This window comes from Corvus kubaryi, unplaced genomic scaffold (genome assembly GCF_017639235.1).
Source record: "Corvus kubaryi isolate FWS band 111438036 unplaced genomic scaffold, C.kubaryi_AGA036_p1.0 split3-37296, whole genome shotgun sequence".
NCBI lineage: Eukaryota > Metazoa > Chordata > Aves > Passeriformes > Corvidae > Corvus > Corvus kubaryi.
The window spans coordinates 1,968,207-1,983,489 of NW_024582086.1; the positions used below are offsets into that span (position 1 = coordinate 1,968,207).

Consider the following 15,283-nt stretch of genomic DNA (forward strand, 5'->3'; position numbering starts at 1 on the left):
AAAACTTCACAGATTAATTGAGAGTACAGCATTCCTCTGACTATTGTCAAGCTCCGCGTCAGCTCTGGTTTTTGGTTTTATGGCAGAAAAGTGCTTGCTAAATTCTCACTGTGTTCCCCTAGTGAAACTCATATCTGGAAATACACATAGGTGGTATTGAAAACTGTAGAGAGGCAGTATTCTGGTGGAACACAGAAGCACCTACAGGTGGGAATACTCTAAGTCACATGAATTTAAAAACATATATTCTGAGTTTTATGACTATATAAAAATATCTGGAGCTCTGGAAGAAACTGTTAGCCTGTTATTGTGTTTTCTCTTTCTATTCCTCATTTCACACATCACCCACCTGCTGACTTCAGAACACACCATGAACTGTGCAGGCATGGGAATGTCAGCCTGTTAAAGCCTGCTGCAATAACTTTAGCATCATAGGAGTGCAACTTCCATCAGCAACACCATGTCTGCCCACTCTGGGGAGTCCAGTCAAGGATGGAGGTGCACTAGCAACTTTAAATGCAGCAGATTAATGGTCTGTATCTTCTGCATCTCTTACCCCTGTGTGACACAGTGGTGCCTTGAGTCTCAAAACAGATGGCATGGAAGAGGGGTTTTCTTGCAGGAATATGAAATGCTGTAAAAGTCGGTCAAGTAACTCAGTTCACAGGACTAAGTTTTTCTACATACAAGGAGGAAAGTGGGAAACTGAGTAGCCTTGTTCTGAGGAGTCAAGGTGTCAGCACAGGATGTAAGTAGTGCTTACCAAGCCTCATGGTCATAATACCAGAAGAGCTACATGTTGTTAAGCTGGTGTTTCTTTTGGACTTGCATTATTTTCTGTCTCACAGAGATATTAGTATGTATGCCTAAGCATACTCTGATCCTTTAGGCCTATTTCTGTTGTCAGCTTGGTGAAGAATATCACATGAAATGCAAATGTTTCCCTCATTTTAGAGCCTAAGCCTTTGCCTCAACTTTGTATCAAAATATGCTGTCACTTGCAAATCCCATCATTTGAGGGTTTTATGCCATTTTGAATTGTAGAGGAGTTAAACACATATATAAATTTTGCTCTTTTTTATTTCTGAATGGAAATTCAAAATGCCTTATGAATTGCAATACCTTTTTTAAAACATTACACTTCTGTAAACACCCATATTCTTCCTGGATGGCCAAAAACATTTAAAAACTTGTCCCAATGGTAGCACAGAGGTTCTGGCTAGGTCATGGCACAGGTCATGTCAGGGGTTCTGGTTAGGTCGTGGCACAAAGGCAAGGACACTTAGTTTTCTTTAGTGACTTGACTTCATCAGTGAGAGTAGCCAAGCTGCGTCCATGTATGGCTTTTTAAGTGGACCAGTACCTCACCTTGTGCTCACAGTCCGAACTCCTGAGAACCGAAGTAATGTGATCACAAAATTTGGACTGAGAGAGATCATACTTGCCTCAGACACTAAGGGACCCTCTGGCAGTATCTCTTTAGTGTAACAGTAGCTGAGTGTTCCCTCATGCCTACCTTTTTCACTGCTTAGCAGTGATACTCCATTGCAGTACTCATAGAATCGTAGAACTGTTTAGGTTGGAAAAGATGACTGAGATCATTGGTTCTGGCCATTAACCTAACACTGCCAAGTCCACCACCAAACCGTGTTCCTAAGTACCATACCTACACATCTATTAATACCTCCAGGTTTGAGGACCCCACCACTTTTCTGGACAGTCTCTTCAAAAGTTTGACAACCCTTCTGGTGAAAAATTTTTTCCTAATATCCAACCTAAACTTCCTCTAGCACAATTTGAGGCCATTTCTTCTCAGCCTGTAGCTTGCTACTTAGAAGAGGTTGACCCCCAGCTGGCAATAACCTCCTTTCAGGGAGTTGTAGAGAGTGATAATATTTTCCCCAGAGCCTCCTTTTCTCCAGGCTAGACATCCCCAGCTCCCTCACCTATTTGTGCTCTAGACCCTTTTCCATCTTTACTACCCTTCTCTGGGCATGCTTACCTTTTTTTCCTTTTTGCTTTAGATTGCAGTTAGCAGTGTTCCCTCCTTCTTATTCTCCATCTCTGCAGATGTGTAAGGTCTTGTTTATGGCAAAAGAGCTTAGAAAAAGGGCATTTATTTAAAGGAGAAGGTAGGACCAGAAGTGTAGCAGACCTTTTTTCTCACAAAACATGCAAAGAGTCTTGCTGCCCTTTACAAAGAGAACAAGTCATTCTGCCTTTTCAAGGTGGAAAAATTACATTTGGAGAACTGGGACAGAGACCTCAGTTTCACTTAGATGTGCAGAGAGGTTGAGAACCTGACAGTTCTTGAGACAACATCATGCTGGTGTTTCCCTACTTACAGGCGCTACTTTAGCACCTTTTGTCAATACTGATTGACCAAATTGCAAGGAGGGGTCTTAGAAACACAACTTGCTACCCTGGGATTCCTTCTCTATGGGAGAACTCCAGCATTGCAGAAAATTAGGTCTTTGCAGAGTGGCTGTCTAGTGGGGGATGAATAGTACGGTTCAGAAATGTTTTCAATGGCAGTTCTTCACAGAAGGAAGCTTCACTAGACTGAGGTCTGAGGCTGTGTATTTGGTTAAGACACTGCAAGATAATTTTTTTTATTTTTCATCTTTTTTTAGCCTTTGTAGCAGAAATGTTAATTTTGTTGGCAGCCACAGGACTGAGTATTTAAAAATCCTTTCTTCAGATCTGAAGTGACCCTCTTCCTGCAGTAGACATTGCTTTAGCAAGAGTCATGTGTTCTTAAGAACATCTTTTGTATCTTGCAAAGGAGTGAGAGGCAGGGGACAACTGGGGAAAATGAAGTGAGAAGCAGTCACTTCAAGTGCTTCTTGAGCAAGCAGCAGTTAACAGTGAGCATAGTGATTTAGTTGTTATCTCAGTGCTCTTGCTTTCCATAAACAAGACTTTATTTTGATATACATATTTGGATAATATTAAAAGAATTCAGGGAATCCTGTCAGTTTCCATAAGAGTTTTGCTTGAGGAATGGAGAATGGGATTTATGGCATTTTTCACAGTAAATCATGAGTATCAGTAGTGATTCCAGGAATTAAGCAGGAACTATAACATCAAGATTACAACAGTTTACTGAACTCTATGCAGGGATAGTTGGGGTAGTTTCACAATATGTAAAAAAATAATTGGCAAAACCACCACTTTTTATTGCCTGATTACTGGCCTGAGCTATTGCATGTGCTTCAGCTGTCTTAAGTTAACCAAAAACTCTGTTTCCTACCCTGGGCTGCTAAGTAAATAAACATGGAAATAGTGACATATGTTCTCCATCTGCACAGTCATGTGCTATTATCTTCACTGCTCAGAAATGTTACTTAATAGGAGTATAATCACTGTTGTTGAAAAGTATACTTAATGATGAAAATAAGGGATGTGGAAAAGAGGCCAAGTTTGGCACCTAATGCAGTAGTGACAGTTTATTGAGGGTCTGGCAGAAATAGCTTCTCTTTCCTGTTTATAATAACTTTTACTTGCTGCATTCCCCAACTGTGTTTGAGCACTGGAACCACTCTGATCTTCAGAAAAGGAGGCAGAAATAGGTATCTGGCTTTTTGGGGTTTTTTTTTAACTCCAGGATCATATGCACAGAAGCTGTTGGGAGTGGGTGTTGGAAGCAACAGCAGAAAAGGAGTATTTCTCATTAGACTATTATTCAGGAATGTACAGGGCTCTGTTAATATTTTGCCAGAGAGAAAATTCACAGTTTTTGTACCAATGAGAATGAGAAAATCTGAGGATATGGAGTCTCTTGACTACTGCTGGATTCCCTATACAACTTGCTTCTACCAGGAAAGCCAGTTTGCTCATTCAGTTTGAGCAGAGAGTAATTTTTGGTTACATTATTAAGTCCCAAGAATCACTGAACACAAAACTGTTCAAGTTGCTGAACATAGTGGAAATGGGTTTTGAACCACCAAGCACATTCTTCACTGCAGTGACCTATCAGTGCTGTGAAGCTTGGGGTACGTGCTTTGTCGGCTTCTAAACCCTCTCCCTTATTTTGTTATACTGAGCAATCCCAGGAGAAGGTGATGTGTTGTGTTAGCTGTAACATGAGACTCTTGCTCCCTGCTTCTGGAAGAAAGTGTAGCTGTGCTGAGCAAGTGCTGGCTGGATTGTGGTAACTGCAGCATGTCCAAGGGGTCGCAGGCAGTGGAGATTCTCACTTCTATCCAGATTCCTCTGGGTGTAGCACATTAGGAGTTGTTAAAGAATGAGTTTTTTCATCCCAGCTCAGACTTCTCTCTTGCCAAGTAGTCCATCTTTCAAGCTGTGGATAAAGGAATTCTATTTCTTGTTTCCCAGTGTGTGCCTCTAGCTCTCAGAGCAGTTAGCTGAGCGGCATAGACTGCAGCCCAGGGGAGCTTTTCCACTCTTCCGTATCTAACAGCCATCACTTGGGATCTGGCCTAGGGATCATTTTAGCCCTTTAGGCACCAGTTGCTGATTATTAGTCCTTCTTCTTAGGGAGGTAGGTGGTAGATTTTGCAAATATGTCCTTTTCTTGTCCTTCTCTTTTCCTTCTTGACCCAGAACCCTTTCTGAAAGGGTAAAAGGACAGGAAGAGTTATTTGGTGCATGGTACAATGGTTAGACCAGGTCTAGAGAACCCTGGGCTTCCAGTGCCTTCAGACAAGACAGATACTAGATCTCTCAAACAGGTATTTTCTCAACTATGTGTAGCACAAACAAAACGTGTGGATTGTCTTTAATGAATTTTTTTTTACATCACTCTGTCTGTTTTTTGGGGGGGGGGGGGGTTTAAATTTGCTTTTCTAAAAACGATTGTGTAACTTCACAGCAATAATGGCAAACAAGTGCATCTAGGACAGGATGGCAATGCTCTTTTCCAGTGTTTATATACTTAAATCGCAGGAAGCTATCCAGGGCACTTAGAACAGTACTATTTAGAGTAGCATATGCTATCACATCAGCAGTGATCAAGGTTTGCTGAGGAATGTGTGTCTGTGATTATGATAAATACTATGTCCAAAGAAGCCTATTGTATAGCAGTGCTGCTCTGAGCAAAGCATTTTCAGAATTTATTGGATTTCCCCTTTTGTATAAGGGTCTCACTGTGCATGAAGTTTTAGACATAAAACCTTCACTTGCCTGCAAATAAATTCATAAATAATACTTATTTGCATAGCAAACTTCACAACATTAACTGAGTTAACTTCCCAGAAAAAGCCTTTTTGTAGTTTTGGAATTAATTTTACACTTTTAGCACTATAGCTTCTAGAAATACGTGAGGACATGAGAACATACATCAATATTCAAGGCCTAAAAATCAGTAGTGCTGGTGTGAACTGGTATCTGTAGCTGATAGGCATATGTATGTTTGGGTATCTCCTCCAAATATATCACCATGGCTGGATTTTATATCCATGCAAACAGCAAACCTGTAACTGTCTATAACGCACCAAGACTTAAACCCAAAGAGCTTCATTTCAATACATGAGTGCCTTTTCTGTATATAGGTACTGCACTTTTCTGTATATAGGTACTATAGGTTGTCAGGATCTATCTTGTGAATTTGTTGTTTGAATGAAGCATGGGTAGGCTTCCTCTAAAGTTACAATACAGTGCATAGAATCTGGATTTTTATTCTTATTCTTAAGTAAGCCACATGCTTTGAAACAAAAAGAAAAGTTACCTTCTGTAAAAGTATATGTAGTAATCTTTATCAGTAGTCTTTATTTTTATGATTGTGAAACATTTATAATACATCTCACAGCTCTGTCCCTGCAATGCAAGTGTGGTTCAAGTATGAATCTGTTTAAGGCACTCACCAAGCTTTAAACATATAATACTTGGCCTGCTTTTTAAAAAAAGCTTTAAAAGTGGGCATAAATGGATTGTCTATATATTCTCAATACTGCTGCTATGACCAAGGAGGGTATTTTGCATTCAGAGTCATTGCTTTGCAGTAATCCTGTGTAAATGTGCTGGCCCCAAGCTACCCAGAGATGCTCAGCACAGGCAGCCCTCCCTGTGGAGAAGTTTCTTGTTGGCATCCTAACTTTTAAAAGCTGTGGTGTCTCTTGGGCTTATATTCTTCAAGCAGGCAGATTGTTCTCCACACCGCGTATGCTTGCAGTACTAGGATGGGATGCTCACCCAAGGACTGGATCTCCTTCCAGGCAACATCTTCTGCCTCATGGGAGGGGATCCAAGATTCTCATTTTCATCAAGAAAAAGTTTTTTCTTCTCAAAGTTTGTTATGACTGTTTGAAGTCCTTAAAAATCTAGAGCTAAATCATCTCTAAGTGTCATGGCAAATGCTGCAGCCTACTTGGTAGTGGAATATTGCAATTTCGCTGTCTGTAACCTCAACTGTAAGGTCTGAGTGAACCATCCTCTATGTATCATGTAGAGACACAGCTAAACTTCTGAATTGTTTCAGCCTGCTGCCCTTGCTTTAGAGGAAATTTGTAGAACCACTAAGGAGATGGAGCAAAATACATCAAACAGGAACAGACGTCTAGCTTGTTAAATTGCTGATCATGTTGCTTTGAGAAGGATGCTTAAAAAATACTGACAAAGAGCAGATGGATGAGCAGGCTCAATGCTGTCTGAAATTAATGCAGAGCACATGCTGGGGATAATAGGAGATGTTAAAGAGCTGGAGAACATGCTATGACTTAGAAATCTTTCCCTGATTCCTACACGTAAAGGCAAGCTCAGGGTTTTCCTTTGCAGTCTTTGTACAAGTCATACAAGTCAAATGTTTAACTAAAGCCACTTTCTTGCCTATTTTTTGTAACCCTAGCATGCTCCTGCCTCGTTTTCTTTTTTTTTTTTCTTTTGTAGTATCATACCTGTTGCAAACTGCAGAAAGGTAGATTACTGTATCTGCTAGAAGTTTAGATTTGCTTTTCTTTATCTTTCTAAAGGCATTTCATAATCATGATGTGGCCAACCTGAAAAATCTACCATATAGAGGATCTTAAGAAAAACCATCTTCCAAGATAATTAAAATGTGACAACAAATTTCTGGACATAATCTCTACAACAGAGAGCCCATTGTGTGGAAAGTCTTTGAGCAGCAAGCTTAAAGATCTTTGTGTGCGGGTTCAGTGAAGTATATTTTAGAGGTTGTGGTGGTCTGTAATCCTACTGGCCCAAGCTGAGAATGGCCCATAAAACAGTTACAGCAATAGCCAAGAGATGTTGCTGCGAAATGCATGGAGATTGCAGAGGACTGGGGAGTTCCGTGAAGCTGTGGCATCCCATGTTATTCACGTTCTTCCATTGCAGAGGTCACTCACACATTAAGTGTGCAACAGCAGCAGCAGAAAGGTTTTGGAAGCAGGAGGGGGGTTTGAGCAACACTGTATGCTAGTACTGCAGGACATCCCAAACTCATCTTCTGCTGCAGCAGTAAGTAGGAAAGTGTCAGGAAGTCTTTGACTGCTCGGTGTGGAATGGGGATCTCCGTTTCCTCTGTGACACCGTGGCTTCTCCTTGTAAAGTGTATTTTATTTGGCAGGCTATTTTCAAAGGAAATTCATAATAGCCTCTTGTTCCTCCTGCTACTTCTAAGAGAGGACGTGCTTGGCGCTTAAACAAATTTGATTGTGTAGTACTCTGTCATGTTGAGAGATGCAGATATGAACATAGAAAGATGTAACACATGATAGATACTGTACTGTAACTTCTCTGTATATCCTTCATTATTAAGGTTTTAATTCCCATTTCATAAAATAACTAAGTTTTATTGTCAGGTCTATTCATGGTAGCAAATTTAAAACATGACTAATGGCAAAGACAGCTGCCAGAGCACTTTTTTCACAGGTATTCATGGTGTACTCTGATTCTGCAACATCTGTGTTGAGTACCTATCCATGCAATCAGTGTCACAAATATAATTACAATATCATAAACACAACTTGATTAAATGAAAAACTAGGCTTTCTTTCCTCATTGAAGATGTTTGGAGACTGAGTTATAAAGACTGTTTGAGATTTGCATAAAGGTGTCATTTCATTTAGGCTTTACACTTCTGGGGAAAAAATGAGAATTATGGACTACAGTTATCAGAGTAGCTGTGTATGAATAGAGCTCAGGTTGATGCAGGAGAAAGCAGGATATTGCCTAGCTGATTCCTGCCATATTCCGCAAAAGATAAACCCTTAATCGGATGCTTCATTAGCATAAAGTGTGGAAAAAATGCTCATACCAGGGATTACTTAGTAGAGGTAGTTAGTAGGAGAAATTATGCATTGAAGAAAATACAAAATCCCTCAAATTAATCTTTGAAATACATGGAGTTTGAGTCTCCTCTCTCTTAACACTGGGATAATTGAAGAATAATTCCATTTCAGTGACTTAGAGCACTAGTGTAGTTGGGGAGGAAATTGAGTTTGCCTGCTCTCCCAGGATTTTGAAAGTTTTACATTTTTAAGGCAGAAATGTTTATCCTTAAAATTTTTACTTGTACTTTTAGAGGAAAAAATGTGATCCTGTGTCACAGAGTAGAAGAATCCTTTGCCTCATAATCTCCACCTGTTTAAGTCCAGACTGGAGTCTTTATGCCATTGTGAGGGTTCAATGCTGACTGGCTTAACTTTGCTGCTGGCTTTAGCATTTGCAGTGTTAAAGAAGCCAAACTGGATAATATGTAGTAATTGTTTAGTGAGTCTTTGAAATAAGCCTTTGTTTATGTTGCCACTTTTACAACATTAAATTCTTCTTGTGTGAAGATTAAAATGTCAGTTATTTCATTACTGTAGGAAGGCAGAACAGAGTTCCTACTAAATTTGAAAGTCTGTTCATTAATTTTTAGTGGCCTTTTCTAACATTCTATCGTTTAGATTCAAACAACATCTTGACACATAGTTATGCTGTCAATATGGTTTGTTGTCCAAAATGTTTTTCTGTCTGCCCTGTGGGTCTTCGTTTCTAGCAAACCCCTGTCATATTTCTTTTCTAGTGATTTCTTTTCTATGTGCAACTTAAGTGTAAGTAAGAAAGTGCATTCCACTGGTGGCCCAAGATGTCATCCAGCCCAGTAACATTCAAAACCAGAAGAGACATGCTGGATTTCCTTATAATTTTTTGGTTAGTTATGTACTCTAGGAGAATATATCTGAGGAGGAAAATGCAGGAGGCTTGCTGAAGTAAGCATTCATTACCATTTCTGGTCAGAAAGTTATTGCACTGTCATTACTACAGACAATAGAATCTGCATGTGAGTTCTTGACGAATATCTACCATTTTATGAAAGCAGGTTGTTGATGACAACTTCCATGTGAGCCATCTTTGTGTGCTTGTGGAATCTGGGCCTTGTGCTTGTTTGAGTTAGCACATTAATCCCTGCTTCCAGATATCCTCTAACAAAGAGGTAATCCTCTGGTGTAACTCAGTGTTCACTATTCTGGTTTCAAGAGGAGAATTACATCAAACAAAAAGCATTTCCTTGCTCCCCCCCCCCCTCACTACTGGGCAGAGAACAACATGGTTCACATATAGAAATTCTCTTTTTTGTTGAGGAAATCATGTATGCAATGTGGACATGAGTGTCCTCTCTGTTTAAAGGCTGATACTGTTAAAATTGTTTTCCCATTTTTCAATTCTTGCCTCTTTTTGTCATTCTTGACAGTGATGGATTGGTGCTTATTTACACTGGGGTTTATTCACACACTGTTCTGAGGCTTTTTATACCGTGACATTGCTGGAAAGGGGAAGCAAATGTCAAAAAAAATTTTAATTGTTTTTACGGATTAGCACCAAAGAACATGATCTCTCTCTGTAGTCATTTTTTTGCTGGCATAGAGTTGCTAACTGCATGCTGGTGACAAGAATGAAATTTGATACTGCTTGATCCGTGGAAAAAATTACTGACTGTATGATCAGTCATGGATTGAGCCACGTGTGCTCCTCAGATGTGCTTTTCCCTTAAGCTCTGGCTTACCTTTGAATCCATCACTGAGTGTGGAGTTGTGCCATGATGTAGTGCTGGCTGGGATGGGCCTGCAGTCTAGCTGGGTCAAGTGTGGACAGTCTAGAGCAGATGGCCAGGGCTCTGCTCATCCACAGCTGATTTTGAATGGTTTTAATATGAGCTGAGGCCAGGCTAACCTCTGCGACTGTGATGGAAGTGCACTATTCTTAAACCATCTCTTCCACATCTCAGGATAGACTGTGTGATCTCACACACTCAAAGTATCTCTGTAAGCCAGTGCTTTCTGGCAAAGATTCTGATTGTAACTTGTGTGGAGTTTTGTAGTTTGAATATGTCTAGGGTATATTTGGGATCAATGAGCAGGGATTCAGACTTGAAAAAATTCTATATAACAAGCCAGGTTAGAATATAGCTCAACTTCATGCAAAGGCAGTGATAAGCTTTTGAAGCATACAAAAAGAATGAGGACATTTGGGGAAACACATTTTTCTCAGTAGAGACATTAATAACCATTTTAACAGTGTTATTTACCTCCTGCTGCTTGACTGGAAAGAGCAAATTGTAAGTGTGATTTCAGAATTAATAATTTTCTTCAAAGCCAGACTGATTCAAAGCTCTAAGCAAATTGCTGGGTTTATTGTTTAAAATGCTCACATCATAGAATGGGTGATTATTTTTATCCCATATTTCTCAAAACAGAAACTTTCTGCTGGTTTTTTTATCTAAGGTGAGGTTGAAAGGAGGAGAGAAATTAGGTTTGGGGTTTGTTAGTTTATGGTGGGGGATTTTTTGGAATGAAACACCAACGTCATTTTATATGCCATGGAAAAGGCAGAGACTAATTTACTTCAACTGACATATGGAGGGCTGCACTGTCATAGAGCAGGTCCCCTGTGATGCTTCATTTTCACTCTTTCCTGTATCCTCTTGGATGCACTTCATCACTTTGTGCTAGATACAGTTTTAAAAAGAATGCACAGAGACTTCCACAGAGTGCCATATGGAAGTATTTCAGAGATTTCAGAGTAATACCTCTGATACTCTGATCATCTAAAGCAGGAGACAATATTTCAGAGTCATGTGATGTCAAGATGGGAGTTTCTGCACAGAGAAAGGAAAGAAGCAGTAGAAGTCCACGAGGATTGTCTTGGATGGGAAGAACAGGTGCATTATAAAAAACAGACTTTTTTTTCAAAATACTTTTCTGAAAATCCCAAAACAAAAATTAAAAAATCCCAGCTCTAAATCTGATTGGATTTTTCTGCCCTATTTCCTTCCTGAAATGATTTATTTTGTACTTATATCCCTTACTGCAAAGGCTCATTGTCTCTTTAAAAGTGTGTTTAAAATAAAAATTTTTGAATCCAAATTACAGCACCCAAAATTGCCTCTTTCCTGGAAGCAGCTCAGTTGCTTTCTTCAAAAAAAAAAAACCACACACAGTTTTCTGAAAAGCAAACAAAAGTATTTTCTCTGGAACCTATCCAAAAAAACCATCCTCCTTCTGGAAAGTACCACCTGTTCATATTGGCTGATTTTTTTTGAGGTATATTCCATAAAACTTGGCTTATGAAAGTCAATTCTCTCATGACAGATGAGGAAAAAGGAGAGTGGATTTTCTTTTGTCTTTGTATTCTTTTTTTTTTCTCCAGTTGCCTAGAAAGCAGTAAGTTTTCATTAGTAAGACAATAGACAGAGTGTCTTAGCATCTAACGGGCAGAAAAGACAGAGCTGGTCTAACATCTACCAAAGCAGAGACTAATTCTGCCAGAATGTCACAACTCCAGGAGATACAGCTCCACAGGAGAGACCAGCTCCAGAAGCAGGGCACACCTAACTGTGTAAGGAGGAAGTCACTTGAGCTGTTTATGGCTGTACAGTTCTTTTTACCATGCAAAGCTACATCAAATGCTGCAAATTGACTGTACTGAGGGGAGCATATGAGAGCCTGACCTGCAGTCTGCAGGAGAAAATGTGGCCATTTGGTTGACAGTGAAGTTAATGGAGAGAGAGCTTTTTTGGTTGGGTTTCAGTGTTAATATTGCATAACCTTCTCAGAATATTTTCTGAATTTTCATTAGGAGTTACATTTTTCAGAAGAAGTGTCTTTGAGTTCCATTTCAAGTGGTAATCTTGTCAATCAAAACTTCAGTTTAGCAGCATCTATTGATTAGTCCCTCCCCTAATTCATATATCTTGTGAAAGAAACAAATAATTACAGAGATTTCCTGAAGAATAGAATTCAAGGCAAAGAGCAATAAGACTCAGAGTTTTCAAGCCAATCTGAAGTTCTCTGGTGAGAGGTGCCTTTTCCCTATGCATTTTCCCTGCATTAGGAAATATCACCTGAATGTTTTTAAAGCTTGTGTGTGTAGGTGCACAGAATTAAAAATATGAAATGCAATATAAATGAGTGCAAAATCTTCAGAAGTAGTTGCTTTAATTAATCCCTTCATTTTTGGTGCCTCGCACATTTTCGCACATCTAGTCTATAGACCATATATATCATATGGGGGTTTTGCTGGCTTGTATTAGGTTTTTATGATGAATCTGTATGCGTTAAACATCTGTGTAGTTTTGAATGTAGTTAAGTCTGAACTAATTTTTTACACTTCTGAGTCAAGAATGTCTTCATAAGATCTGCACAGGTTTTGTCAGTGTGTGTCTTCTGGGACTGGGTTTCTTTTCAAGATGATTAATCATGGGTTTAATGTCAGTCCCCGGACAGTCACTGTAGATAACTCCACTGAGTCTGGCATTACTTGAAACCTCTTAACAGCTCTGCAGTACTTTAAGTGGAGAATGCTCCTGCCCTAAGTGACACTGAATATATAGATGAATAATGTAAAAAGAGTAAAGCAACACACCTGAACAAATCTGCTAGGTGAAAGGTGAATGTCCTGAACTCATTTCTGTTTTCTTTTGCTGAAAGCTTGTCCACCAGGAACATACAAGCCTGAAGGTTCACCAGGAGGAATCAGCACTTGCATCTCATGTCCTGATGAAAATCATACTTCTCCACCAGGAAGTACCTCCCTTGGGGACTGTACATGCCAGGAGGGATATCGTGCTGTAGGACAAACCTGTGAAGGTAAGTGTTTCCATCCAGGAACAGAATACCCCTGGAATGCACAATGCAGTGCTGGGACAGTTTTTTTATGTGGCTTTGTGCTGTGAGGGTCATGTCAAATTGCATGCAAGATTTTCTCTGTTGTTCCAAACCAGAAAAAATGCCAAGGTGCAAGCTGAGTTAGAAATTTAAAAGGATTGTTTTCCTTTAGTGTCCTGTTGCCCTCCAGCTAGTAACCACTTTGTTGTGGCTGTTTGATTATTTAGTTGTTCACTGCCCTGAACTGAAGCCCCCTGAAAATGGTCACTTTGTCCAGAATGTCTGCAACAATTACTTTAATGCTGCCTGTGGAATCCGATGCAAAGCAGGATTTGATCTTGTGGGAAGCAGCATCCGGCTTTGTCAACCAAATGGGCAGTGGTCTGGATCAGAGGCTACTTGCAGAGGTATGTGTTTGAAAAGTATTTTTTCTGTTGTTCGTTCAATACAGTGGTGTTCTCTACTCACTACATTGTTGGGTGTGCAGATCTGATCCTGGTAGTCCTTGTGTGAAAGAAAGTTCCAAAGGCTGGCTGCCACCCCAATCACTCTGTTTCCTTCCTTTCTAAAATGGAAGGAGGACTTCTACAAAGGAAAAAGCAGAGCAAGATTTACTAAGCAGACAGTCTTTTGCAAGTGAATATACAGTCACCTTCCTTAAATCTCTCTTCACCTCTCTCCACCTAATTTCTGTGAATTTAGTATCTACATTGTGTAAATCCAGTGAACCTACCAAGTACTTAAATATGTAACAAGACCTTGTCACATGGCAGTTTTAGAACATCCACCAGACTCTCGGCTTAGAGGGGCATTGGTGCTGGGAGACATTAGCCATGGAAGAATTCCATTTTGCTTTCTTACAATTTCTTCTTACCAAAAACAGGAAAGCTTGCGACTTGAGCAGGGTCTTCAGAAGAATTTTGAGTGGAATTTCAATTATAATATCCTAGAAGTTCACTATAGAAGAATGCCAGCCAGAAAAAAATAGGTGTGAAAGGGAGAAGATATAAGAAAGAGCATCCTGAAAAATGTTAGTTTTGGATTTTCTGATAGGAGCAGAGATTTGTTTTGCTATTATTTGTCTCTACCTGAGGCTGGGTTTTTGATGGTTTAGAATGAAAACTGCAATTCCATGTCTGTATATCTGGTATGTCTTCTAAGGAGAGACTGAAAAAGAATAAACCAGGTAGAAGCCCTTATCTCCTCAACAGCCACAAGATGCAGTTCAGCATGTTTAACTTGATTTTAATGCCCCTGACATTAATGTGCTGCCCTGAAAGCTAGTAAATTAAAAGCCATCAGCTCATTCTGTAACTCTTGCCCTGGCCTTGGATTGATCTTTGGAGGCATTAGCACTTCATGACAGTACAGCAAACACTGCAGCCCTGAAAGAAACAGCAACTTATGGTTCTGAAAGGAGGAATCTGAGCTAGAGATCGGTCTCTTGGGACATTCTTCCTATAGCAGTTTACTTCTGCCTAGATTTGCAGGACATTTCTTCAAATAGTTCTGGAAATCTTAGGTTTCCTTTTTAGCTTCCAGTGACAAGAGGCAGGAAGGAGAAGCTTTCAATGGAAAATAAATTGCTGGCCAGTAACATGAGGGTATCTTGAGTAGCAGAACTTGGAGCTGTGGGCTTTCCAGCAGTCAAAACATAGACTGAAGATGCATGCTGCTTCAGGCAGACTGGGATATTGGGGGACCCACTGTCAAAGCTTCTGTCACACAGGAGCCCCTTGTGCAAAAAATCTGGGAAAAGCTGCAGTCAGCCACAAAGAAGTGATCCTTCATCTTCTCTTTCATGGAGAAGTGGAAGATTCTAGTACTTGAAAATCTTGCTAGAGCATTTAAAGGAATTCACCTACTTGGTGTTGGGGTGTGATCTTTCTTTAACAGGGAATTTGGAAGGTTGGGGGAAGGCACTGAGATACTGTCTTGATATTGAGCTAATATCCTTTGAAGCATTGGAAGAATATATTTTTGCTTTTTTTGTGCCGTTGTCCATCATACTCAAGACTTCCAGTTTAAAAAAAAATAGTATTTAAAATCCTACTGTTACATGTGCTAGATCTGCTAGTCTTGATTCACTCAGGCTATGAAAGGGAGAAAGATCAAAGGCATGGTTTATAGCCATCTTGTTAATCCCAGGAGTATTTTATCACATAAATTAGGAAGGGAGAGTGAAGGAAAATCCCTTTGCACTGCTTTGGATTTTGACATTAAATACTCCTCAG

The 15,283-nt window shown here is 39.8% G+C and overlaps 1 protein-coding gene across 3 annotated transcripts in view; it reads left to right on the top strand.

The window, feature by feature from the left end:
• Positions 1–15,283, top strand: part of SVEP1 (sushi, von Willebrand factor type A, EGF and pentraxin domain containing 1) — a 120,729-nt gene that overhangs the window by 27,496 nt on the left and 77,950 nt on the right. For all 3 annotated transcript variants that reach the window (XM_042015336.1, XM_042015337.1, XM_042015335.1), the window contains exons 4-5: positions 12,873–13,031; positions 13,277–13,456. In XM_042015336.1, the coding sequence (XP_041871270.1) occupies positions 12,873–13,031; positions 13,277–13,456 (339 nt within the window). The remainder of the gene's footprint in view (positions 1–12,872; positions 13,032–13,276; positions 13,457–15,283) is intronic.